At 37.2% G+C, this 27166-nt stretch overlaps 1 protein-coding gene across 8 annotated transcripts in view; it reads right to left on the minus strand.

Moving 5' to 3' along the window:
* LOC138307956 (diacylglycerol kinase delta-like) overlaps nucleotides 1-27166 on the minus strand; it is a 107730-nt gene that overhangs the window by 46354 nt on the left and 34210 nt on the right. For 3 of the 8 annotated variants that reach the window (XM_069248898.1, XM_069248901.1, XM_069248896.1), the window contains 2 exons: nucleotides 17391-17408; nucleotides 1403-1513 (listed from right to left, as the gene is read on the minus strand). In XM_069248898.1, the coding sequence (XP_069104999.1) occupies nucleotides 1403-1513; nucleotides 17391-17408 (129 nt within the window). The remainder of the gene's footprint in view (nucleotides 1-1402; nucleotides 1514-17390; nucleotides 17409-27166) is intronic. The other 5 variants (XM_069248904.1, XM_069248897.1, XM_069248903.1 and 2 more) reach the window with 3 other exon arrangements.

Consider the following 27166-nt stretch of genomic DNA (forward strand, 5'->3'; position numbering starts at 1 on the left):
CGATTGAGTATTTTCTGAGAAATAGTGGTAACAAACTTCAACGATGAAATCAAAGATGGCAGGCAGTTGTCCATTTTATTGACTGATCAGTCTCAAAAGGCATTAGGCACAACTAGGGCCCTAGGGGAACCTACATACGAAATTTGAGAATAATTCAGAGAAATAGCAATAACAAACTTTAACTATCAAAATCCAAGATGGCTTCCAGGCGGCCATCTTAATGACCAATTGGTCCCAAAATGCAATATCACAAATAGGGCCCCAGGGGAACCTACACATGAAATTTGAGAATGATTCCTTCAGTACTTTACTAACAAAATCCAAGATGGCTGTCTGGCGGCCATCTTGTTGACGTCCCAAAACTCAATATGCACAACTAGGGCCCTAAGTTAACCTACATATGAAATTTGAAAATGATCCCTTAAGGACTTTCTGAGAAATAGCCATAACAAAGTTTAACTAATAAAATCCAAGATGACTGCCTGGCGGCCATCTTGTTGACCGATCAGTCCCAAAATGCAATATGCACAACTAGAGTCCCAGGGGAACCTACATATGAAATTTGAAAATGATCCCTTCAGTACATTCCTAGTAATAGCGATAACAAGAATTGTTTACAGATGGAAGGAAGGACGGATGATTGACCACGGACGAAAAGCGATTTGCAAAGCCAAACATCTGATGATGGTGGGCTAAAAAGCTATCACGAATTTCCTTTATAATTTGTCTTCTAATATGACAGGCTAACCAAAAATGTGTGTCACAATTATGGAATTAACTTAATTAAGCCATCTTCTTCATCATTAGTGATATTTGTGGAGAGGTCTTTTTCATCATTGGTGATATTTTGGGGTTTGGGGTGGGGTGGATTTATCTATTTAGGATTTGAATATGACACAGAGGTACAAAGCTTGAGGGGGTAGAAAGGCTTACATCTTGCCTTACACTCTATAATACACCCAATCCCATAGCTTAAATATCGTCCTTAATTAAAAGAATCATCTCCTTTTGTTAAAATATCAATGCTCTCAGTTCACTTAGCACCGCAGGCATACGTGTGAGGAAGATTCTATAGAGTTGGCCTGATGAGAGTTATAATAGCCAGACTCAATACTATCAATCTAACATCACACAACCTGAAAGTACGAGTGCCAAAGAATAATCAACATTCCTCTTAATTAATTGGAGATAATTGGACGTTAGTGCAGCTACCGAAATACCAGCTCAGTCAGTTATCAAACCCATAACACATCCTCTGTGTCCCAGTTTCACAGCCTCACAATGGCAGAAGAGCTCTTACAAAAGTACAATCAACGGGGCAAGTTGAGTGCAAACCGATCATTTTCTACTGCAAATGTTACGTGGGTATAATAAAGAAATGCTGGAGTTTGTTGTCACTTACACTTACATCGTAGAACTCCTTGTTAGCGGCGGTTTTCAGGGCGGAAATCCACTCCTCCATCTCTCTCCGACTCTCTGTGCACAGAACCAGCGACCGGAATGGTGTTATCACCTGTAAAGACACAAAAAAGAAATATTGGTGAATACTAGAAAGTCATGATGGACACCATAGAACACCTCTCATCACAAATTGAAGAACAACACAAGTAACTGATCTTCAGCTATTTCAAATTCACATACCCGTAAGAATTTCGAAGGCAGTCAAACAGATATATGCTCTTTCAATGTCCATACTTGGCGTACTTTATCACAACTAAAACAGCCTATAAAATGGCCACACCTTTCTGACATTTCATAAACACATAGACCTCATGTATAATCGCCTTTATCACTCAGCACTGGTCAAAATAATCGCCTATATCACTCAGCGCAGGTCAAAATAATCGCTTTTATTACTCAGCGCAGGTCAAAATAATCGCCTTTATCACATACCTCTGGTCAAAGCTTTCAAAGGCCTACTGAAATATGAGATCTGTACTAAAACAATACCATCATATATTACTATCTGAGCCCCCCTATATGCAGATTCCATATCCAGTAATCTACCTGAACATTTATCATGCTACTGTATTGTTTATACTTGTCACATGACTAAATGATGCAAGATGGATGACATAACTGGTTCTAGGAAAACATGGAAAAGCCTAACATTAATATCTAATGTGTAGGATATAATTATGTCATTAATTGAAGGTCACAAACTTCATGAAATTGTGCTTGAACATGAACCCAAACTGACCGATCACAAGGTGGCATATGTAGCCATGCTTTGTGCTTGCACACGCATGTGTACTTATTCAACATCGGCGAAAATGATGTAGCATACACAATGCAAAATGTAAATGCTATTTGATTGACAGCTGGCAAAATGTCAATTAGCTGTAGGATTCTTTTCTTTGTTTTTCTTCTTCTTTATTTTAATTGACAAGAAAATGAAACAAAGTGAACAGAAAAATCAATTAAAGCAACTTTGAACCCTCTAACATTCTGATAACCAAGGTAAAATATGACAAACATGTTTAAGGATTTCATTTGATTTTTGTTCCGAATAAAAGGATGTGAAGACGCAGAATGAAATATTTATCCCTTGGTCATGAAAATGAAAACCTTTGCTTTAGCAACCACCTCTGTATCAGGACCACCTGCTTATAAAGACCACTTTTGTAGGGTTCCATCTACAACACAATTTGACCTGTGTATGAAGACCACTTTGCCATACATTGGTAGTCTTTCTCTATAGACGGGTTTGACATTCAAATGAGAGTTTTTTTAAGAGTAAAATAACACATTGTACAATAAATCTATCCAACATCACATTCGATCGGTAAAAAAATTGCATTACTGTATATATATATATAGGAAGAAAAAACAATATCAAGTAAATAATGAATTCTGGTACCATCCATTTATCAATAGCGTGAATAGACTACTATGTGTTGTCACACAGGAGCCTGCTGACCTTTAGGGCAGTCATTCCTAGAAACACAATCAATGTTATCCACCAATCTAAATCTGCTGGTTACCCATAGGTCATCAAAACAAACTAAAACACTGGGGTTATAATCACTTATTCATGACCGCCAATCTATAATAATTTCCATCCATCTTATGTCATACAAGGGTATGGAGACTTAGGACCTGAGGCGGGAAGTTACCAACTATATATAGCAGCTCTACCTGTCACCCTATGTGTTACAGCAGTGAATCATAAACCGAAGGCGATAAAAAACTCTTAAATCATTCTCCCTGGAAACATCTGCAGCATTCTGCCCCCTAAGTACTACTGAACTGTAAATGAACCACTGCTGTTTTCATTCATTTTTTTTATGAGACAATTTGTCATTTATTTATTGTGGTTTGTTTTTTAATTCAGACATTAATCATGAATTTTAGAGAATATCGTTAGAGAATCATTATAAATTACGAATTTCCAGTATGTTTGTGTCTGTAGATAACTCATGATTTTCCTTATATATCAATACATATTTTTGGTTTATTGTTTATATTTGATATAGATCATCATTACACGAATTTCACACGAACCTGGGCAAAAAACTGAATTTCATGTGAAAATGTTTAGAAGAGTTTCACGTTATATTAATGTGAAAAAATGTTCACGTGAAGAAATACTGCCTGGGTACTGTTACAAGAATGGACGTTTATACATGCTTATAGGGTTATAGAGTAATGTTCCATAGTTAAAGAGTTATGTTCCCAAGTTATAAAGTTATAGAGTAACGTTCCATAGTTATAGAGTAATGTTAGTTATAGAGTAATGTTCCATAGTTATAGAGTAATGTTCCCAAATGTTATAGATTAAATAAATGTTCCATAGTTATAGAGTAATGTTCCCAAATTATAGAGAAATGTTCCATAGTTATAGAGTAATGTTCCCAAATTATAAAGTTGTAGAGTAACTTTCGTAGTTATGGAGTTTTATCCTGCAACTGCCCCACATACTGACGGATAACTACTGCCAGATAAACTTGTGCTTTATCCGTCAGTACGAAATGCTTTATCCATCAATACGATCACATGAAATTTGTTCCACATATGATGGAACATTTTCTTATTTGATCCCGAACTTTAACCTTCAAGTGAATGAAATGTCATTCAGTCCCGCTAAAAAGTGACGTCACATTCACCAGGATGATGTGATTTTTACAATATTGAAAATCTTGTATGGCGGTGGCGTCGTTTTCTTGGCTCATGGCAAAGGTATGTATTGTAAAGTAATTCTTTGATGGGTAATCATCACATTGTTTTTTGAGTGTTTTCCATATTGTTTCAGCGATATTACACTCGAAATAAAATTATTGGTACTGATTGCGAATGCGCTTATATATTTTCCACAGAAGTAAAATGGAGGAACACTCTCATTCAGTCCCGCTAAAAGTGAACGTCACATTCACCAGTTGACATGTGATTTTTACAATATTGAAAATCTTGTATGGCGGTGGCGTCGTTTTCTTGGCTCATGGCAAAGGTATGTATTGTAAAGTAATTCTTTGATGGGTAATCATTGTTTTTTGAGTGTTTCCATATTGTTTCAGCGATATTGCACTCTAAATAGAATTATTGGTACTGATTGCGAATGCGCTTATATATTTTCCACGGAAATAAAAAGGAGTTTACACTCTCATTCAGTTTAGTGAATGAATCTTTTCCTCCGCATCAAAAAAGCATCTCGCTTCGAGCGAAACCAAGTAAAAAACTGACTTTCCTTTTGAATTTATATTGGTTGCAGGATAAACAGAAGACACAGTTAGTATCTTATAATACAAGTTTTATTTTGGTGCTGGAAAATTAGTGTTGGACCGATTCTCGATTTTAATCGATGATCGATCGATTATGATTTTTCCAAAGACTATCGATTATGAAAGGTAATAATCGATTATTAAAATGGGAGATAACTCATGCTTATCTCATACTGTTCTGAACCTTTATTATGATATATATCAGGGCAAAATCACATATCAAAATATTTTAAACATCATAGATACTCAAGAATTTGAATTAAAAAAAAATACTTCTTCATGACTGTTCGTTCAGTGGATATCTTTTTAAAATTCTTCAGAAAAACTAAAAGGTGAAATATATAAATATAGGAGAGCTTTCTATAAATAGTATCCGATTATAAAATCGATAATTAGTAAATTGTCCTAAACCGATGATCGATTACCATTTTACAACCGATTCCCAACACTATGGAAAATGAAAGCCGAGATGACTCGGCAAAACCTTGTCATCTCGGCGTTCCTAAGTCTCGCACCAAAATAAACCTTGTATTGTAAGATACTAATCATGTATTCTCTACATAGAAGAATGTTGCAAATTTTATTATACAGTTATTGAAAGTAATGTTCCAAAGCCTGAAGGTTTTAATTTCACAATTTAGGGTTAATCAGCAAATTTAGTGAAATCAAAACCCACTTGAACATTCATTATTTACAATGCTATAAAGCTTCATTATGAAGTATGTTATTAATTAGTATATAAAGCATAGTTCAAACATTATCTAGTATCATTGACAGAATTCTTAGGGCCTAACAACAAAGAGGATTTCAGAGAATTCAAACACGATTGCTACTTCAATCAATCAATTTCCAAGACGAAGCAGATGCCGAGAAATCAATATGAAGAAATCACAAGAGTTTATAGTTACTGATGAGTCTTTCCTCCATCCACATTATTGGTAGAACATCTGCTCCTCAGGTGGTCTGACGATAGACTGGTCAAGTTACTGACCAACACCTACAGTTATTTATCACACCTACAATTATTGACCACACCTACTGTTACTGACCGACATCTATATCACTGGTCCAGTTACTGACCGAAACCTATATCACTGGCCCAGTTACTGACTGACCGACACCTATATCACTGGCCCAGTTACTGACCGACACCTATATCACTGACCCAGTTACTGACCGACACCTACAGTTTCTGACCGACAGCTTTATCCATCCCTCACTCATGATTTGCTCATTGAATTATCTTAGCGAAGTACCAGGGCATCAGAAATAATATCTCACTGGAACACCGGCATTTCACCATAAATCATCTCACTGGAACACATGTATGTCACCGAATCTCATCTCACTGGAACACATGTATGTCACCGAATCTAATCTCACTAGAACACACGTATGTCACCAAATCTCATCTCACAAGAACACATGTATATCGACAAATCTCATCTCACTGGAACACATGTATGTCACCGAATCTCATCTCACTAGAACACATGTATGTCATCAAATCTCATCTGACAAGAACATATGTATGTCACCAAATCTCATCTGACAAGAACATATGTATGTCACCAAATCTCATCTTACTAGAACAAATGAATGTCACCAAATCTCACCTCACTAGAACACATGTATATCAAAATCTCATCTCACTGGAACACATGTGGCACAAAATCTCTCCTCACTAGAACACATGACTGGCACAAAATCTCTCCTCACTAGAACACATGTATGTAACCAAATCTCATCTCACTGGAACACATGTATGGCACAAAATCTCACCTCACTAGAACACATGTATGTCACCAAATGTCACCTTACTTAAACACATGAATGTCACCAAATTCCATTGGAACACATGTATGTCATCAAATCCTATCTCACTGAAGCACATGTATATCACCAAATCTCATCTCACTGGAACACATGTATGTCACCAAATCTCATCTCACTGGAACACCAAATTTAATGAAAATGTGTCTGTGAACACATGTATGCCATCAATCTCAATGGACTCCATGCGTATGTCAAAAAGTCTCTGGAAAGCACATTTGTCTCACTGGAACATGTAGATATCACCTCTTAGGAATACATATTTAACTGGAACTGTCTATCAATAGACTGCCTTACAAATCTGTGGAAACAATCTGATGATATACTAACAATGGTTAGAAAATGTCAGCTATATATAAATGTATATAAATCTATATACAGCAGGGCATCACAGTATGCCAGAAGGCACATGCTGGCTGCTGGAGCAGGTCTCATTAGTAGTGGTCTGCAGTGGTCAGTTTAGATTATAGGGGTGGTCAGACTAACTGATTACAGAGCTAGAACTGGTCATTAATCAAAACCAGCTTCCATTTAGCTTGATCTAGGCTTACTAATCTCCAAAACACCTTACTCATCTGGTAAGGCATTGGGAACATTTTCTATTGAAAGTAACAAATTCTGCAGTTAATTATAGAATATTGTGAATTGCCATATGGCTATTACCAGGTCACTTGACTATAACTACCGCAACCTTTCCTTTACTGCTTAATATGCTAAAACTTTAAACAAAACATCTTTTTTTCATAAAAAAATAACAGCGACCTATGTAGTCTATCCAAAACTCAAACGGATGTTTATGAATTTTCAACAAATCTGTAATTTCTCAAGTTATCATCTAAAGATATCCTTAAACACAGATGGACAGATACGTTTGACAGTCAGATGGATGAACAAGATAGACAGAGCCAAACAATACAAACACATCCAGTTTCATTAGCAGACTATTAAGGACAAAAATTTGTTTTTCATTGAAGCTTGTTAACATGTTTAAATCATAAATAATATATATGACATGTCTAACACAGCATACTAGCGCAAAGTTATCAGAATTCCTACATCCTCATTCTCACCAATGTTGGATTGGTTTTTACGTATAGATGTCTTCAACTTAAAATATTCTAAATAAAGAAGATTCAATTACCATGGATACAAAATAAGATATTTTTTGTTGTATCTTAATGTAAATCACCTAAAAACAAGTGAGAACTAAACCCGTATCTGAGTAAATGATTTAGATCTCCTCTATTGATACACTATCACATTAACCAAATCACAGAGAAACTGAGAAAATCATTATACAAGGCTTTTTGCAGTATTGCGAATGGATCCAATCATTTATGGTACATATATACACAGCTAGAGACATTCATCAGCGTGATGAGTTTTACCTTGAAATTTTTTATGGGGCAAATGATCTTGTCAGCTAAATTACAGCATCTAATGAGTAAATAATTATCAACATTTAACATCATTTCTATTTTTTTTTTAAGCATGGTATCAAAGTTTCATGAATTGGAGTTTTGATCTCAATGATTAATTATTTTGCGGTTATGTAATTTTATGTAAACACTTTAATGATTGCAATTGTCTCTCCCAAACAAGACAAGAAAATATAGATTCAAATTTGGATGAATCATAATTTATCCAAGAAATGTCTAAAATTGGTTACAAAAATGACTTGTCACTTGTTGATTCATACCTTACAAAAGCTGAATGTTAACAGTTTGTCCAAGGTCAATTGGAACAAATACATTTCATCTTAATTTAAGAAGACTTAGATATTCATCAAGGAATCCATAGATTTTCATTCAAGTGATTGACCCTGAAGTGCCTTGTGTACAATGTAGCAGTGTATCTGCTCATGCTTTAAACACTACATATTTTCCTGATACCATTTCAGCTCTTGTACAATACAAGCCACAGCATGTTTTCACTATTCATCTAACTGTTGATTCTCTCTCATCTATGTATTATCTCTATATCTCTGAGCCAGTTCAGCCTTACCCTACGCCTCTCTCTCCTGTGTATTATCTCTATATCTCCGACCCAGTCCAGCCTTACCCTACGCCTCTCTCTCCTGTGTATTATCTCTATATCTGTGAGCCAGTCCAGCCTTAACCCTACGTCTCTCTCTCCTGTGTATTATCTCTATATCTGAGAGCCAGTCCAGCCTTAACACTACGCCCCTCTCTCCTGTGTATTATCTCTATACCTCTGAGCCAGTTCAGCCTTAACACTACGCCCCTCTCTCCTGTGTATTATCTCTATATCTCCGACCCAGTCCAGCCTTACCCTATGCCTCTCTCTCCTGTGTATTATCTCTATATCTGTGAGCCAGTCCAGCCTTAACCCTACGTCTCGCTCTCCTGTGTATTATCTCTATATCTGAGAGCCAGTCCAGCCTTAACACTACGCCCCTCCTGTGTATCATCTCTATATCTCTTAGCCAGTCCAGCCTTAACCCTACGCCTAACTCTCCTGTGTATTATCTCTGTATCTCTGCCTAAGACCGAGTCCAGCCTTAACCCTATGCCCTTCTCCCCTGTGTATTATCTCTGTAACTCTGACTCAGACCCAGTCCAGCCTTAACCCTATGCCCTTCTCCTCTGTGTATTATCTCTATATCTCTGAGCCAGTTCAGCCTTAACACTACACCCCTCTCTCCTTTGTTATTTCTGTATCTCTGCCTCAGACCCAGTCCAGCCTTACCCTACACCCCTCTCTCCTTTGTTATTTCTGTATCTTTGACTCAGACCCAGTCCAGCCTTACCCTACACCCCTCTCTCCTTTGTTATTTCTGTATCTTTGACTCAGACCCAGTCCAGCCTTAACCCTATGCCCATCTCTCCTGTGTATTATCTTTGTATCTTTGACTCAGACCCAGTCCAGCCTTAACCCTCCACCCCTCTCTCCTGTGTATTACCTCTGTATCTCTGTATCCCCCCTCCCTGTTATCTATAGAGTTACAGTCTGGCTGTTTTTAGTCCACCCTTATCACCATGTACAGATAATCCAGCCCTAATCCCTCATATCCTTGTTAGATCCCCTGCCATCCGGTTTTACACCTGATTTCACACATCTTCTCCACTAAAGTCCCACTTCTCCCCCTCCAAAGTCTCATTTTTCCCCCTCCACAGTCCCACTTCTCCCCCTCCACAGTCTCACTTCTCCCCCTCCACAGTCTCACTTCTCCCCCTCCACAGTCTCACTTCTCCCCCTCCACAGTCTCACTTCTCCCCATCCACAGTCTCACTTCTCCCCTCCACAGTCTCACTTCTCCCCTCCACAGTCTCACTTCTCCCCACTTCTCCCCTCCACAGTCTCACTTTCCCCCTCCACAGTCTCACTTCTCCCACTTCTCCCCTCCACAGTCTCACTCTCCCCCTCCACAGTCTCACTTCTCCCACTTCTCCCCTCCACAGTCTCACTTCTCACCCTCCCCACAGTCTCACTTCTCCCCCTCCACAGTCTCACTTCTCCCCCTCCACAGTCTCACTTCTCCCCTCCACAGTCTCACTTCCCCCTCCACAGTCTCCCCTCACGTCTCACTTCTCCCCCTCCACAGTCACTTCTCCCCTCCCTCTCCCCTCACTCCACTCTCCCCCTCCAAGTCTCACTCTCCACACTTCTCCCCCTCCACAGTCTCACTTCTCCCCCTCCACAGTCTCACTTCTCCCCCTCCACAGTCTCACTTCTCCCCTCCACAGTCTCACTTCTCCCCCTCCACAGTCTCACTTTCCCCCACTCTCCCCCTCCACAGTCTCACTTCTCCCCTCCACAGTCTCACTTCTCCCCCTCCACAGTCTCACTTCTCCCCTCCACAGTCTCACTTCTCCCCCTCCACAGTCCCACTTCTCCCCCTCCACAGTCTCACTTCTCCCCCTCCACAGTCTCACTTCTCCCCCTCCACAGTCTCACTTCTCCCCCTCCACAGTCTCACTTCTCCCCCTCCACAGTCTCACTTCTCCCCCTCCACAGTCTCACTTCCACTTCCCCCTCCACAGTCTCACTTCTCCCCTCCACAGTCTCACTTCTCCCCCTCACATCCTCTCACTTCTCCCCCTCCACAGTCTCACTTCTCCCCTCCACAGTCTCACTTCTCCCCCTCCACAGTCTCACTTCTCCCCCTCCACAGTCTCACTTCTCCCCCTCCACAGTCTCACTTCTCCCCCTCCACAGTCTCACTTCTCCCCCTCCACAGTCTCACTTCTCCCCCTCCACAGTCTCACTTCTCCCCCTCCACAGTCTCACTTCTCCCCCTCCACAGTCTCACTTCTCCCCCTCCACAGTCTCACTTCTCCCCTCCACAGTCTCACTCTCCCACTTCTCCCCCTCCACAGTCTCACTTCTCCCCTCCACAGTCCACTTCCCCCTCCACAGTCCACTTCTCCCCTCCACAGTCTCACTTCTCCCCCCAGTCTCACTCTCCCCCTCCACAGTCTCACTTCTCCCCTCCAGTCTCACTTCTCCCCTCCAGTCTCACTTCTCCCCCTCCACAGTCTCACTTCTCCCCCTCCACAGTCCACTTCTCCCCCACTCCTTCTCCCCTCATCCACTTCTCCCCTCCACAGTCTCACTTCTCCCCTCCACAGTCTCACTTCTCCCCCTCCACAGTCCACTTCTCCCTCCACAGTCCACTTCTCCCCCTCCACAGTCTCACTTCTCCCCCTCCACAGTCTCACTTCTCCCCCTCCACAGTCCCCCACTTCTCCCCTCCACAGTCCCACTTCTCCCCCTCCCATTCTCCCTTCATTCACTTCCCCCCCCCAGTCCACTTTCCACTTCCCCCTCCACAGTCTCACTTTCCCCCTCCACAGTCTCACTTCTCCCACCCACAGTCTCACTTCTCCCCCTCCACAGTCTCACTTTCCCCCTCCACAGTCTCATTTCTCCCCCTCCAGTCTCACTCCCCCCTCCACAGTCTCACTTCTCCCCCTCCACAGTCTCACTTCTCCCCCTCCACAGTCTCACTTCTCCCCCTCCACAGTCTCACTTCTCCCCCTCCACAGTCTCATTCTCCCACTTCCCCCTCCACAGTCTCAATTCTCCCCACTTTTCCCCCTCCACAGTCTCACTTCTCCCTCTCCACAGTCTCACTTCTCCCCCTCCACAGTCTCACTTCTCCCCACTTCTCCCCCTCCACAGTTGTAACAAAACAAGGCACTGATAGTTTAATTCCTTGATAGGGTCAGGTGATGATTAGTGACAATGGTCTGTAAAATGGAGATAAGTGTAACATTTGTCAGAAACGTGATGTCAAGAGTTCAAGATAAGGTTTCGTAATTAGATTACATAAGTAACTTATCTAAATAAGAAAGGGCTGTTATATATCATAGACAGAGTTAGAAAAGAAATGCCAAGGCGACATCACCCACCGTCCAGGCACTTCTCTAGGATGATTGCCCATCTTTACGGCTCTACTAGCTCTCGATTCGGACTTCGAAAACTAAGTTTTTCGTATCAACCAAATGTTAATAAGGGACTAATTGGCTGGCCAAAGGATTCAAATTGACTTATGTGTGGTGTATTTGGTGAACTGGTTTTGGCATAATTTAAAGCATTATTTAAACAATTGAAATTGGAATCTGAATCTGGGCTGTGAACATTATTCATTCAAAATACACATTAAGAGTGTTACACAGTCTCACTTTATCTCCAAACTTTCATATTCACATCTGTCTCACAACTTCCCCTGTCCATACTCAGCATTTAATCCCCACTAAAATTCACACTTCTGTCTCTCCATATTCACACTTTCACTTTTCCAATTGTCACTTCACAATCCCAAATCATACCTCCCAACCCGCCCCCAAGTCACACTAGTCCCCCTCCTCAATCACATCTATCCCTTGTCACATACCCCTACTCATACTTTTTCCCAGTCACACTTCCTGTCCCAATTCACTCCCTTCTCTGGACTAATACCACCCCCCCCCCCCCCCTCTAGTTATCCCCTCCCAACCCTAACACTTCCCCTCCCACTAGTTACATTTTCAAACCCCCCCCCCCCTCACCCCCCCTCATCCCATCATCATGCTAACACTTCCCCTCCCCCTAGTCACACTTCTCCCTTCTCCACTCACCCCTTTTCCCCAAGCCATCCTCCTCCTAAGACTAACCATATTTCCCTCCAAATCACACTTTTCTCTCTCTTTTCAAATCTCATACATTTATGTATATTTGAAAACATCACATTATTTTATCTATTTTCCTCAACTATTTTAAAATTTAAAGAAAAACAAGATTGATTTTTTTTTAAATTTTGATTTAATTTGATCAAATGTTCAGAGCATCTACTTTAGCATTACCAATTAATTCAACAAGTCCTACCCCTGGGTTGGCTGTATATTATCTTGGTGAACTAATTTGATTCTATTTCTGTCCTATATAGACCTTGTGGTATATATATATATACACCACTAAGCTTATATTTATAAGTACTTCCAAACCTGGAGAACCATTGACCGGGTCACTCAGCATCTTTTCATCAGCTAGCTGCTACAAAGATAACATTCCTACTTCAGAACATCTAAATGGGCCAAGGCTGAACCATGATTAAATCAAACAACTTTTTTTTAAAGATATCAATGTCAAATGAATTCCATTTTTTACTGTTTATAATTATTCTTAAAATTAATTTAATAATAATTATGTTTAGCTTAAACAATACCCGAAAAAATAGTTTTTAGGAAAATAGCATATTTTAATATTGTATCACTCCGAATGGTATTTTTTTCATGAAAAAAAAATCAACCTACTTTAATTGTGATATATCTAACTCAAGTATAAGGATATTAAGTCATTTCCGGCTTCATTTACTTTAAGGCCCTCCCCATTGTTATTTCAACTGAATTCTTTATTATTGTGATGTTATTTAGGTTGGTTATGGAAGTCACTAACTAATCAGTCCTATAAAGGCTGTTTTAGGTTGTGTCTGGATTTGGAAATGGACAAAAGTTAAAGTACTGAGATAGACCACCAACCTTTGATCATATCACAAGGTCAGGACACCTCAAGCATTGGTGGATTTGATTTGACATACTGGCCTTGAAACAAAGGTAAGTAAACAACAGACCCAAGTAAGAATTTGTGACTAAAAATGCATGAGGAGGTGACTTAATAACAATTTTTTTTCCTCACTCAGAACTTATCTTTCTATACAATAAGCATAGATTTGAATTTGAACCTAAATCTATGGAAATTATGACATCAAAAATTATTATAAATTCCAAATTGTACATAAGCTAAGAAAATGGTTGTGTCCATTTGGAGTTAAATATAAAGAAAAGAATAAATCAACTTGGACAACAAACTTCCAAACCCTCTGACCCTTGCTCGGCTTTTCAGGAAAAATTTCTAAGCGTTTGGAAGTTTGTCGTTTGAGTTGATCTATTTATTCTATATTCAATCGACTCCACAAATTCCAGTCTGACTTACCAGTTCCTCCAAGATCGATGTTCTGACACCCCTAATGTGTCTCGTTTCTGTGTCGGACATGTCACATTCAGCCCATATTGTTTTCACTTACCTTTACCGGTGAATAGACATTCAATAGTGTCAGATAGACAAGGTTAGGTCCATAATTCACACAGTAAAAGGATTGTTTGATGTTATAGTAGTGGCTAGCAAATTTAAATGATGTAATATATTTCTAAATATCTCTGCAAAGTGCAAACAAAGCAAATTACCCCTATTAGATACTTCATATCTGTCTAAACCACCAAAATTAAAACTACTAGAATAATAAAATAAGAACAAAAGTAAAAGTACAATTAATTCATGCATTGTTAAATATTCAAAACCTAAATTTGAAAAACAGAGATAGTTATAATTACTAGGAAATTTAAAGATTACAATACAATATGTTTTAAAGCAAAAAATATCTAAAAAGACATAATCATTAAAATTTGCATCTCATACTAACTAAAAGATTTTGTTTCCTTTTTCCCCCTTTCAAAAATAACATTAAATGAAGATTGTTTTGATATCCAAAATTAAAATACAAATATCAGAATAAAAACAACCACGCTATAACAATCACAACATGCAAATAGGGGTCGTAAATATTCATGCAAAAACTGTACTATTGCGAATGGACAGACAAAGGTCAACCTATTCTGTCTTTGCATTTTACAGAGTTAGCTCCCTTGTGGGTAGGTATCGATTGTTACGTCATTATTTTGTGAGCACAATTCACATCATTTTCTCCGAAAAGTATGATGTTACACTCACAAACACATGACGTCACAATCAATACCTACCGGCAAGTGCAGATAACTCTGTAATATGCAAATTCGGAATAGGTTGACTATGTACAAATTAGCATGACTACAACTAAATATTATACAGCAGTACAATTTTACTCGGAACATTACGCAAACTCTAAAATCAAATTTTGTGTTATCTAATTCAGAAAAATATTAAATTTGAATGTTGTATAAAACAAACCCTAGAACAATATCTAGAATCCTACCTTGCAATTATAAATGATCATTCAGAACCAATATAATCGTGCAGATAAATCTTTTACTTTCATTTAAATCTTTTAACTTGATGTTGTTATTGGTGTTCTGATTCAATGTAGCAGCTACGGTTATTGCTAATTGATATTTTCTTCAATGTTGACCATGTATTTAAACAAGGAAAAGAAGCTGTTGGGTGTATGGAGATATCAGATTTCTCATTTTAGTAAACTTTTTTTTTTCAAATCAAACGCAAATTAACAGATCCAAACATGCTTTAATATGTTAAAAACCACAGTAATTGAAATACAAGACTGACAAAAGAAACTCATAAATAATAATAAAAACAAAAATACAGAAAATAAAAATAAAACCCAACAATACAAACAAAAACTCTAAAAAGCCAACCCCTGTTCCCCATTTCACCCCTACACTTCTATCTTTAGGTATCAAATTGATGGCCTACATTATATTTAGCATAGACCCCATGTGATGACTAAAGTTTTGTTGTTGTTTTTCTTCAGGAACTCTGGCTTTCTTGAGCACTATATGACTGACCTTAATTGGATTGTCCTTAAATGACCATAGCACTTATAACATAGTAAAATAATAAAAACAAACTCTATATCTCTCCAAATTCTCCAAATAATTTATAAAACATTCACATTTTTAATATATTTTAAAATATTTTTGCTAATGGAAAATGGAAGGTGTTCATCACCATATCAAATACACTGATACCAAACACTAGTTATAATATCATGGCTTAAGCAAATACACAAGAACCAGTTACCTCCCTTGAAACAAAGTTACCTCCCATATATATACTAAATGCTTCTATGTCTAAAGCTTTAGTTATTGATGTATAAGATGTCTTTTAGCTTTCCATTTTTCAAAAAGTACCTTTAACAATTGTTGAAATTAAACATTTTGTTTGATACAAAAGTAATTTTATGATCAAAAACTAAAAACATTGACTACTAATTGTTTATCAAAGTATGGATTCTGAACAACTATGTACATGAAGTAAACATATAAAGTAGAATAAATATTCATGGAGAAGATAATTGGTTCTTTCTACATGGGACTAACAGCTTACTGGTTTGTTTGCTATATGTAAATATAGTCAAGATACATATCTAGGCTTGACTCCCCTATATACAACAATATTGCAGCAGAAATCAAATGTGTGTGCATGTCCAGTGATCACTGACTGAATTCTCATATGGTAAAGACTTGGTCTGAGGAGACACAGGTCACACTTGTGACCTTCAACTGGCACAATATAACCTCTGGGTCAAATCCGCAACATTTTTCTATAGCATTACCCACAAAGTCATGACATATGTAATGCAATATGACCCTAGGATCACATCTAAGACCTTAAATAAAAATAGGTTCTTTGGTTCATACTTATAACTTTCAGGTAACATAATAGTATTATTGGGTCAAATACCTGGGCTTTAGGTAATACCTTACTGTATGACCTCTGGGTCACATGCCTGACTTTCAGGATTTTCAACCAATATGACATTTTGACTTTTAATTAATGACCTCTGGGTCATGAATATATGACAGTAAGGCTTAACTTCTAGGTCAGTTCCCTGACAATGAGGTCATCTTCAGACATAACAGCAGACCCCTCAAGGTCAACAGAAGACTTCAAGGTCAACAGTTGACTCTTCAAGGTTAAAAGAATAGCCCTCAAGGTCATTTTGACATACAGAAATCTCAGTGACTCATAAGGTCGCAGAAAGACTAACTTCAGAACATTAATGCATCAATCAAATATATTCACAAACAATCAAACTATAAATCGGGGAAGGGAGAATCAAATGTTTCATTGGGTCATGTAAAATGCTATGAGTTCAGAAGCAAACAACTATATCATACATAACTCTCTTTGCTATTTCAATCCAAAATTGGTTTGGAAACAATTAAACTTTGAGAAAAGAACTGATGATTATGCTGTGTTAAACAATGTCTTATATTTTGTTAATTACAGATAATACAAAGCATATGTAAATATTTTGTTTAGCTCTAATGTTATAATTATTGCATTAAAGTATTCTAGAGAGAATGTTTTGTATTACAATGTTCATTTGTACATTTAATAGATTTTCCCTTTTTCTTCATTTTCGAAAATAATAATTTCCAATTTCCAATACAAATGAATATCTGGATGAAATAGCAAAGTAAAGACGTATGGTTTTGTAGTGTGAGTGTAGTTTTGGGAGGTAATCGCCTAATACATTTCTACTGACTAAAAATCGGGACATAACATCAGAGATAATTCTCTGGTGGTGGTCACTGGTCAAGTCACTGGACATTGGTCAAAGTGTGTGTATAATACAATGCAGCATTGCCCGATACTTACCATAAAGGAAGAGTGGCCCTGTGAATATCCAACACAGTTTATATAAAACAAATACAGTATCACACACAATTATTAGGTAGAGCAGAAATAAATTACTACCATTTCTTAGATTTCAAATCCTGGCTGAATGATAAGGACGGTGTCAAATCCTCACCAATAAAAAAGAAAAAGCTACAAAGAGCCTAACATCTGCTCAAGCTAAGAGTTGATTTGTCATGGAGATTCATTACCAAATGTTTTAACACCAAAAGACATTAATATAGTCTATTTCATAATTATCTAAAATCCACAAACATGAATATAGTCTATTTCATCATTACCATCTTACCTTCTTTGTTTGGTTCATATTAGTACAATTATATTTATGTAATGGCATCTTCTAGTGAAAGGACACATCAGTAATTACATTCACACACATTTTTCAAACAACAAGAGTTAAAATCTTTGTAAATTCTGACTCCACAGTTACGATGTTTTACAGTTGATGACCTCAGGGTTTCCAGCCCATGTAAGACATGATATTTGTACATTTCCGCAGCATATATACATCAAGGACACTTCCCAGAGTGTGTGATGTTGGCCTCTGAACATGTCTTTATAAATACCTTCTCCATGATCTTGTTTATAACTCAAAACGTCACAAGCCTGACATACCAATCATTTCCAGTCCTTAGATCTAGAAATTCTAGACCTACCCAACTTATTGTATTTATTGTAAAATCATTTATTTCCATTGGGGTCAATTTTCATGGAAACAAAATTTAAATTTTGTTGGGATTTATATGTTTGCATGTTGACACTCTAAAGCTTTATGTATGAACTGCCTTATAGTTATATAAAGTTTGACTTCGATTAAGAATAGATGATTTTGATTGCTTTACAAAAATTTTTTTTTTTTTTTTTTTTTTTTTTTATGTTTGCACTGATATTTTATTATTGTTGAATTCAAAATCAACATTGCAGCTGTTGCTATATCTATGGACTCTATATCTAGTAGTAATGGATTGTTTACCTAGGGTGTTAATTATCAATTATGGTTATGATCTATTGACTAAATATGTTTTTTTTTTTTTTTTTTTTTTACATACATTTTTATTCAAGAAATGCATATTACGTATATTATTTTACAAATAAATACATAACTTCAGCAAATTTGATTCTCTCATACTGACATTCAAATCATTCATACATATGTTTATTCTTATAATAAATACATTATATTAATTATGATTATAATCTCTTTAATTAATAAACGATTAAGAATAGATGATTTTGATTGCTTTACAAAAATATTTCTTACTCACCAGACTTACTACTTTAACCACAGTAAATACCTAAAATATATTGTATCAGATTATAAAACAGACAATGATGGAAATTTAACTCCCATGAAATACATGTTTACAATAATTGATAATGATTTAAGTATTAAAATAACATGAGGGGCCGTTTATAGAACCAACTTTGGACTAGCCTTACATAATATTATTGCTCAAAATAAGCCATAAATTAGTTATCATAGACTTCAAATAAAGACACCTACACGTTTTTCATATTTTCAGTCTGCATTGATTTCAAGGTAAGTAACATTGAGATTGAGCCATCAAAAAGGTGGGGAGGGATGGGCGATTATAGGAATGGGGACGTTTATTGGGTCGAATAATACGGTAATTAACATTGATTAATTACCTGTACTAATGTCTGCAGGCATAAAATGAGTGAGCAAATTGATTAATTTGGCCAGCATAACCATGACTTATGTCCCTAAAAGCTTAAAACACAATCCCCAGCTCAGAAGCCCAGTAAAAGAGTGTATTGGTCTATATGATAAAGTTTGCTGATTGACCAATATTGACAGAATCAATTTCATGATCAACACTTCGAAAGTCTATAAGGAGTTAGGTGTTGAAATTCAGTCTTCAGAGAGCTCTGGCACAGACTTACTTATTACCAGTACAAATTAATATCCTTCCCAATTCCATCAAATGCCACTGAGTACACTCGCCCTAAGACTATTCAGTTATGTTTTGTAATAGATCAACAATACAACCTTGGTGCACACAGACTTAACGAGACAACCTTAGTGCACACAGAGTTAACATCAAAAGTTAGCTGAAACTTAAGTATTCTGTCGATATCTTAAAGCTGAAGTAATTAGTCTCGTATTCATACATTGTTCCTGAGATGGCCTCTCAATGCGTGATACTTCCTGGTTATTAGGAGGTCTGGTGGCCTAGTTACGACTGACCCATTGACACACATTATAAGCAGTGTCCTAGACATAATAACCTTGTCTCTATCTACATTGTATCCCCCTCCCTACACACACAACCTCCCCACCCAACTCCATTATGGCAAGGACATAAAAGACCAAAAATCTGTATAAATCTGTAGTAAAATGCATGTATCAAACCATGTAAAATTAAGATAAAGACTTCAGGATAGAAATACAGAAGTTGTGTGTTGTCAGTTTGAAAGGCTTCCATCCGCTCCATGTCTATAGAGAGAGCTAGTGGTGGAGGCCAGAATTAACAGTGTCAGGTGATCCCTCTCTCCAATGTGTCACAGAAAATCAGGAAAATCTATCAGAGAAGGAGTAATGGATGAGAAATCAATGTTTTTATTCCTCTGACCTTTCCAACCACGCGATGTCCCCATTAGTAAGCAGTATACATTGCTCTACACAGCAGCCTAAAATACCACCCCAGGTCCAGAGTCCTATCAATAGACCCAAAATAAACAAAACATTTCACAGCAAATTTACCATTGGGCAGCATCGCTGAATTCACGTGGAATGTTCTTAAGACAGACTTTTTTCACTATAAAACAATTCTTGATTAAGACGTGTGTGTACGTAATATGAATTTATCAAACTCGTTAAATAATCTGATATGCCCTATAAGCCACACATAGACCCTCATGTAGGCGCCTCTATGTAGGATATGTGACCATGGACTAAATACATGAATAATGGTTATCTCCTTTGAACTAATGCGGGTGGAATATTGAACTAAAGAGAACCAATCTTCATAAGAATCTTGTGTACCATGTATTACCAAAGGTCTATTCTCATCATTGGAATATAAACCTTCGAATCAAGAACACATAGTGTATATGATACATTGTGATTTAGTAATTAGATAATATTTCTGAAACACAGGTGACGAACAAAGACAATTTGATGACTTGTGCTCTATTCGAGCTACGATCTCCCAATCTACCGGACTGGGTGTTGTATAACAGATTGTGTGATGTAGATGCTGAGTTCAAGACCCAGATAGGGCACAAGTTATACAATTGTCTTCCTTTGACACTTGTGTTTCTGAAATATTATACAAGGTCTATATTCTTTTATACTGAACATTCACCAGCTATGAACATATTTTGTCTAAAGCAGGAATATACCTGTAATACCTTCCCCCACCCCTACACCCGAGATGTGTTTCTGATGTAACGCCCACCCCTACACCCGAGATGTGTTTCTGATGTAACGCCCACCCCTACACCCCGAGATGTGTTTCTGATGTAACGCCCACCCCTACACCCGAGATGTGTTTCTGATGTAACGCCCACCCCTACACCCGAGATGTGTTTCTGATGTAACGCCCACCCCTACACCCGAGATGTGTTTCTGATGTAACGCTGTCTAGTAATATACTGCAGTAAAACAATCTTAGCATACCTCACCATCAGAACTAGACCTTTGTTTGGCATTTAATGTAATCCTAATTTAAACAATCATCAGGATCCCCTATATTAATACAGAATACCAGTAACTGACATGTGATAGGATTTTGACATGTTTTACGAGTTGATAAGCTATTTGGTAGCTGGATCAGTAGAGAGAGAGAGAGCTGGCAGCAATAAGAGTCTGACTCCAGTAATATGTCCGTTCTTTATAAAAGCGGACAGAATGGCAACTATTTCTGACGTTGATTACGTTAATTACAGCATGAAGGTTACCTGAGGGAGAAACAATAAAACAGCGGTATGTGGCTATGTAGGCTGCTAAATATAGTCCGAAAACTAGGACAGGAAACTAATCCGAACATTACCACTGTCTCATATTGTTAAAGCACAATAAACATCGCAATACGTGAATGGGGGGAGATTAAATGTTGGTGGATGGACACAACTCCTACTCAACACACTACTGGGTTTTTTTTACAAATGTTTGCATGCAATCCCATTCTCTATACCTACTTAGGCCTGAAGCAATGAGGATAAGAGAAGGGGGTGGGGGGTTGGGGGTGAGGGAGGGGAGGTGAAGAGGGAAAAGGGGTGGAAATGAAGGATTGGAACAATAAGTCGCACCTGTGTATAAGCCGCGGAGGCCACACTGTTTGAATTACTTTTTTGCCTCACATAGAATAACATACAGTATACATTTCACTTTCTTCTGCGTTGACAAAACCTTTTCTCAAATGTTCATTCATTTTTCCATTGTTTCCGCAATGCACTCTAAGACTAGTGAAAGTAAACTTTAACTGCCTTCTTCCTCCATAAAACTTGAAAATAATGAATGTAATAAAATAGGTAAAAAGGAGACGAAATCAAACTTTGAATACCATAATTATAAAAGTCTCAGATGTTGAATGGTTGGTTTAGCTAACATTATGACTTCCCTTGTATCCGTTCGTGATCTCTCCATTCTAAATATCAGGAGAGAAAACCTCCTGTCCTCAATTAGTTATTGTTGAGGGCAAACACCTCTAAATGACATTAGCAGCAGGTGTACAGGTTATAAATAGACCATCCAGAGGCCGCTCCATCAACATGCCTTAGTCACTAAATACAATCTCAATATTCCTATCTAGTAAATCAGGAAGTAATCATTGATACTTCCCAGGTGCATGTCAGTAAGGGGTTAATTATTTTGTTTAACGTCCTATTAACAGCCAGGATACACACCAGTTTTAGTTAGAGAGAAAAGTCAGATCACCCGGAAGAAAAACAACACCCTACGGTCAGTACCTGACAACTGACCCAAATGGGATTAATCGCAACTTGATTTGTGGAAAACGAAAGTTGACTGCAAGTATGTGCACATGTACATGGAAACCCTTTTTGACCAAGCAATACACTAAGAAACAGAGATATATTGGTACGCTGGATTTAGGTCATTCTATCCTTATAGGTGGCAGCACAGATCTTTGTATGTACACCCACTAACACCTCTCTCTGGAAGCCGTATAATTGGCTTCGGTAAAAACCCAATAATCGGCTTCCGTAAAAACCCCAAAAGTAATTTGAAGTAAGAAATCTGCTTTTCTTTACTTTGCGTTTCTAGATTTGTTTTATGAATTCAATAAGAGGCCGAGCCTGGTTACTTAACAGAGCTAATCAGAGTTTTATAAGTACAGTATTGTTTCTTGTTATCTCATATTGCCTCCATTATCATGCTGTAAAACTTCTGCCTTTCGCTCAATTATGGTTATCACATCATCTGAGGGTTCAAACGCATAACTGTACGCTGCTGAATGAACCATTAGTGGTCAATTACAGACTTACACAACAAATCTGCACCTAATGTTTAGCATACATAATCTCTTTTGTGGATTGATTATAATTAATTCACAGGGTTCATAAACCTAGCTGTAGACCTCCCACCACATCAGTAACTGTACAATGTATTGTTATACAGTTGTAGTCATAATGTAATTTATCATACAAGGCCTTCGTTAATTCAAGACAATTACAAATAACTATACTATTTTATCTCCAAATGATGCAGTAACTGGATATTATATAGTTATATAACAAAATAAAACCAATATATCATACCATCCTTTTGTCGACATGTTCTGAATATAAGGTTCATGATGAGTATACATTTACATGTAACCTCCAAACAGGTCAGTAACTGTGTACTACTGCATAATACCAAACTCAATGAAATAAATATAATAAACTAGATATTCCCAAATAATCTTTATGATTCAGTGATTTCAACAAATGATTAATCTTATAATAATTTTTTTTTTCACAGGAAAACAATGATAATAAATCAGAGAGACAGTTGTTTTTGTAATATTGCACATATGTCGTCAAAGCAGACTAGTTTTGGCACCAACACAATTGACAATGACACCACATTTCCTAAATATTTGATTTACATATTATTCAAAGGTATTTTTATAAAGAGGAAAAATATCTATAATCATGTGTAATATGTACCATTGTGATGGAAACAAAGAACCATTTCCACAGTATAAATACATAAATATTGCCATAAAAACATATTTATAACGAAAAACGCAGTTATAACATAGCAAATTTCATCAAGGTTTTTATAAGATGTATGTAATATGTGTATCACAAACTATGTTTATAAGGCAATGGTTTTGTTGGTCCCCAGAGGTTTGGTATTACCGGGTGTGACTGTTCTCAGATTGACATCAATATCCAACATGCGACGAATTCACCATCTTAAAGCACACACTCTGACACTGTTACGAGTTGTCAGCGTCACAAATAACGTAACCTGGGTTTATAAATCCTTGGCCGAGAGGGATTTGTAGCCAGAGATTAGGCTGAGGTACCTGTAAGAAGGTATCGGAAAAGTAAACATGTTTACGCGAGGATGTTATCGAAGTGACGTGCACGAAGGTTTATCGAACTACTGACGTAACCAAAATGCTACAAATTCTACATTGAAATGTCCCAAAGGTATTTGAGTTTCCTGTATACATTTCAACCCAAGATTTCGTAATGCTAGAAATATTGATCTGATTCAACTAACAAGGAGAGATGTCAACTACAAACTCATATCATCATACATCACATAACTTATTCATCCCTAAAAATATATCTAGACTCTTCAGATTCAAAGCCTTGAACAGTTTATGGTGAACTTTCAGGGGGAATGATTTAATAGCAGAAGAAGATTTTAACAGAACTTTAGGTATTTGGACTCATTAAATCTAAACACATGATGAGACACCATTGTATTTTGAATAAATCACTATGAATTTATTTTAAAAACTATCAGTTTTGGCTAAGAATTTTAACTAATGAGTCCAAAACAGATATTGAGTCATCCATGCCAAATGGTGACTTTTGCAAGACAATTTTCCGTAAAAAATTAATTTCAAATTAATGCCATTTCCTCAAAAATTTTATAGAAGAAATGATACAATATAGGCCTTACAATTTGTATCTTACTTACTCATCCCTATGGACACACTTGAGCTCTTTTAATTTAAAGATGGAACAGTTCATTATGAATTTTCACGGTAAATGAGGGTTAAAGATAAAAGCTGACTCACCATTAGAACAAGCCAATATCATCAGTAAATATACCAGTAAATATGCATCATACTCTGATTTGATCTTTTTTTTCTTTCATTTTTTACTTTTTTTTGTGAATTAAAACTATGAAAAAAAGATTACGCTGTATTTTTCAAATGTGAATCTTTTGCTAAATGTTATGGTAAGACACACAAATTACTGCACACAGTCCAGGACCAGGTTCCAAACAATGGACAATGGAACTTATTTTTCTGAGACATCAAAGGAAACATACAACAGATGCTGTAGAAAATGTTCATGATCTCAGTTCACCAGTGGAATGATAACGGGCCTATTTCTCCTCATAGACAACCGCTCATTGACCCTGCTGAGGCAATTTTAACTCTGAGATTATACCCCAGAACATCAGCTAATATTTCAAATGATTCAAACCAGCTTTACTTACCTCAGAAGATTCCACTCCAGTGCACATCAACTTTCGTATGATTTATTACAATCCATGTTGCTTCACATACATAATTTTTTTTCTTGGTGGAATGTCAATGTTTTCAGTATAGTGAGGTATTAAATGAACTATCCAAATGAGAAAATGTTGTATACCATAGTCTTATCTATACTGATGTCTACCTTGAGTTCACAAACCATAGGCACTATATGTTCGGCTGCTGATGTACTTCCCTCCGAGAGATACCAGGTAAATACCTAGACCGTCTGTCGGTAGTAGTAGATTCCACAACACGATATAACAACAAACTGTATCATTGCATACCCCCGTGGGTGTCACACTTTCCAAGATATGGGTAGATTTGTATCTACAGGGTTGCTAACACTTTCAAAATCTCTGAACGCATGTACAAGTGAACTTATATAGATTCAAAATCTGTAGATAGGTGTACACCAACACTTTACTGTAACTTCAAAATCTTCAGACACGTGTAGCAAAACTCTTTTACATATAGCATCAAAATCTCCTGATAATATAGCAATTTCGAAATCTTCAGACACATGTAGCAATACACTTGATGTGTAGCATTAAAATCTCCAAAAAGGTGTAGACCAACACCTTACAGTAACTTCACAATCTTCACACACACACATGTAACCACACTTTGAAGATTTCAACACTTTTTAAAGTAGCTTCAAATTCCCCAGGCACGTGTAGCCGTTAACACCACAGGCTAATGAAGTTATACTCGTCTCTTAATTACAAATATAGCTTTGGTGATCAATGTGTTGAGTGTAAACTTCAGAATTTATGAAACTACTGTTGGCTCTGATACTTGCAGTAGAACTTAAGACAGTATATCTTAGAATGACTTAGTAGCACAGTGGTGTGTTTGGTGAACTGCCACTACTGATAGAGTTGCCACTACTGCCTGTGTGAGATCTCAGGCTGTACGCTGTCAGTGGATGACTAGCTCTAGACTCCCTGCAGCCTAACCAGTGAACAGCAGTCAAAGAAATACCTGTCTTATAGTTATAACACAAGTCAAACCAAACCAGTGAACAGCAGTCAAAGAAATAACAGTCTTATAGCTATAACACAAGTCAGACCAAACCAGTCAACAGCAGTCAAAGAAATACCAGTCTTATAACTATAACACAAGTCAGACCAAACCAGTCAACAGCAGTCAAAGAAATACCTGTCTTATAACTATAACACAAGTCAGACCAAACCAGTCAACAGCAGTCAAAGAAATACCTGTCTTATAGTTATAACACAAGTCAGACCAAACCAGTCAACAGCAGTCAAAGAAATACCTGTCTTATAGCTATAACACAAGTCAGACCAAACCAGTCAACAGCAGTCAAAGAAATACCAGTCTTATAGCTATAACACAAGTCAGACCAAACCAGTCAACAGCAGTCAAAGAAATACCTGTCTTATAGTTATAACACAAGTCAAACCAGTCAACAGCAGTCAAAGAAATACCAGTCTTATAGCTATAACACAAGTCAGACCAAACCAGTCAACAGCAGTCAAAGAAATACATGTCTTATAACTATAACACAAGTCAGACCAAACCAGTCAACAGCAGTCAAAGAAATACCAGTCTTATAACTATAACACAAGTCAGACCAAACCAGTCAACAGCAGTCAAAGAAATAACTGTCTTATAGCTATAACACAAGTCAGACCAAACCAGTCAACAGCAGTCAAAGAAATAACTGTCTTATAGTTATAACACAAGTCAGACCAAACCAGTGAACAGCAGTCAAAGAAATACCTGTCTTATAGTTATAACACAAGTCAGACCAAACCAGTCAACAGCAGTCAAAGAAATACCTGTCTTATAGTTATAACACAAGTCAGACCAAACCAGTCAACAGCAGTCAAAGAAATACCTGTCTTATATTACACAAGTCAGACCAAACCAGTCAACAGCAGTCAAAGAAATACCTGTCTTATAGATATAACAGAAAACAAACCAAACAAACTTCAACCTATACCAAAAATCAGATGTTTTCAGTTACCACTATTATATGAAAAAATAATATTAAATGTCTTAGCTGCTGAGTTTGAT

The sequence above is a fragment of the Argopecten irradians genome, chromosome 14 (assembly GCF_041381155.1).
Source record: "Argopecten irradians isolate NY chromosome 14, Ai_NY, whole genome shotgun sequence".
Lineage (NCBI taxonomy): Eukaryota > Metazoa > Mollusca > Bivalvia > Pectinida > Pectinidae > Argopecten > Argopecten irradians.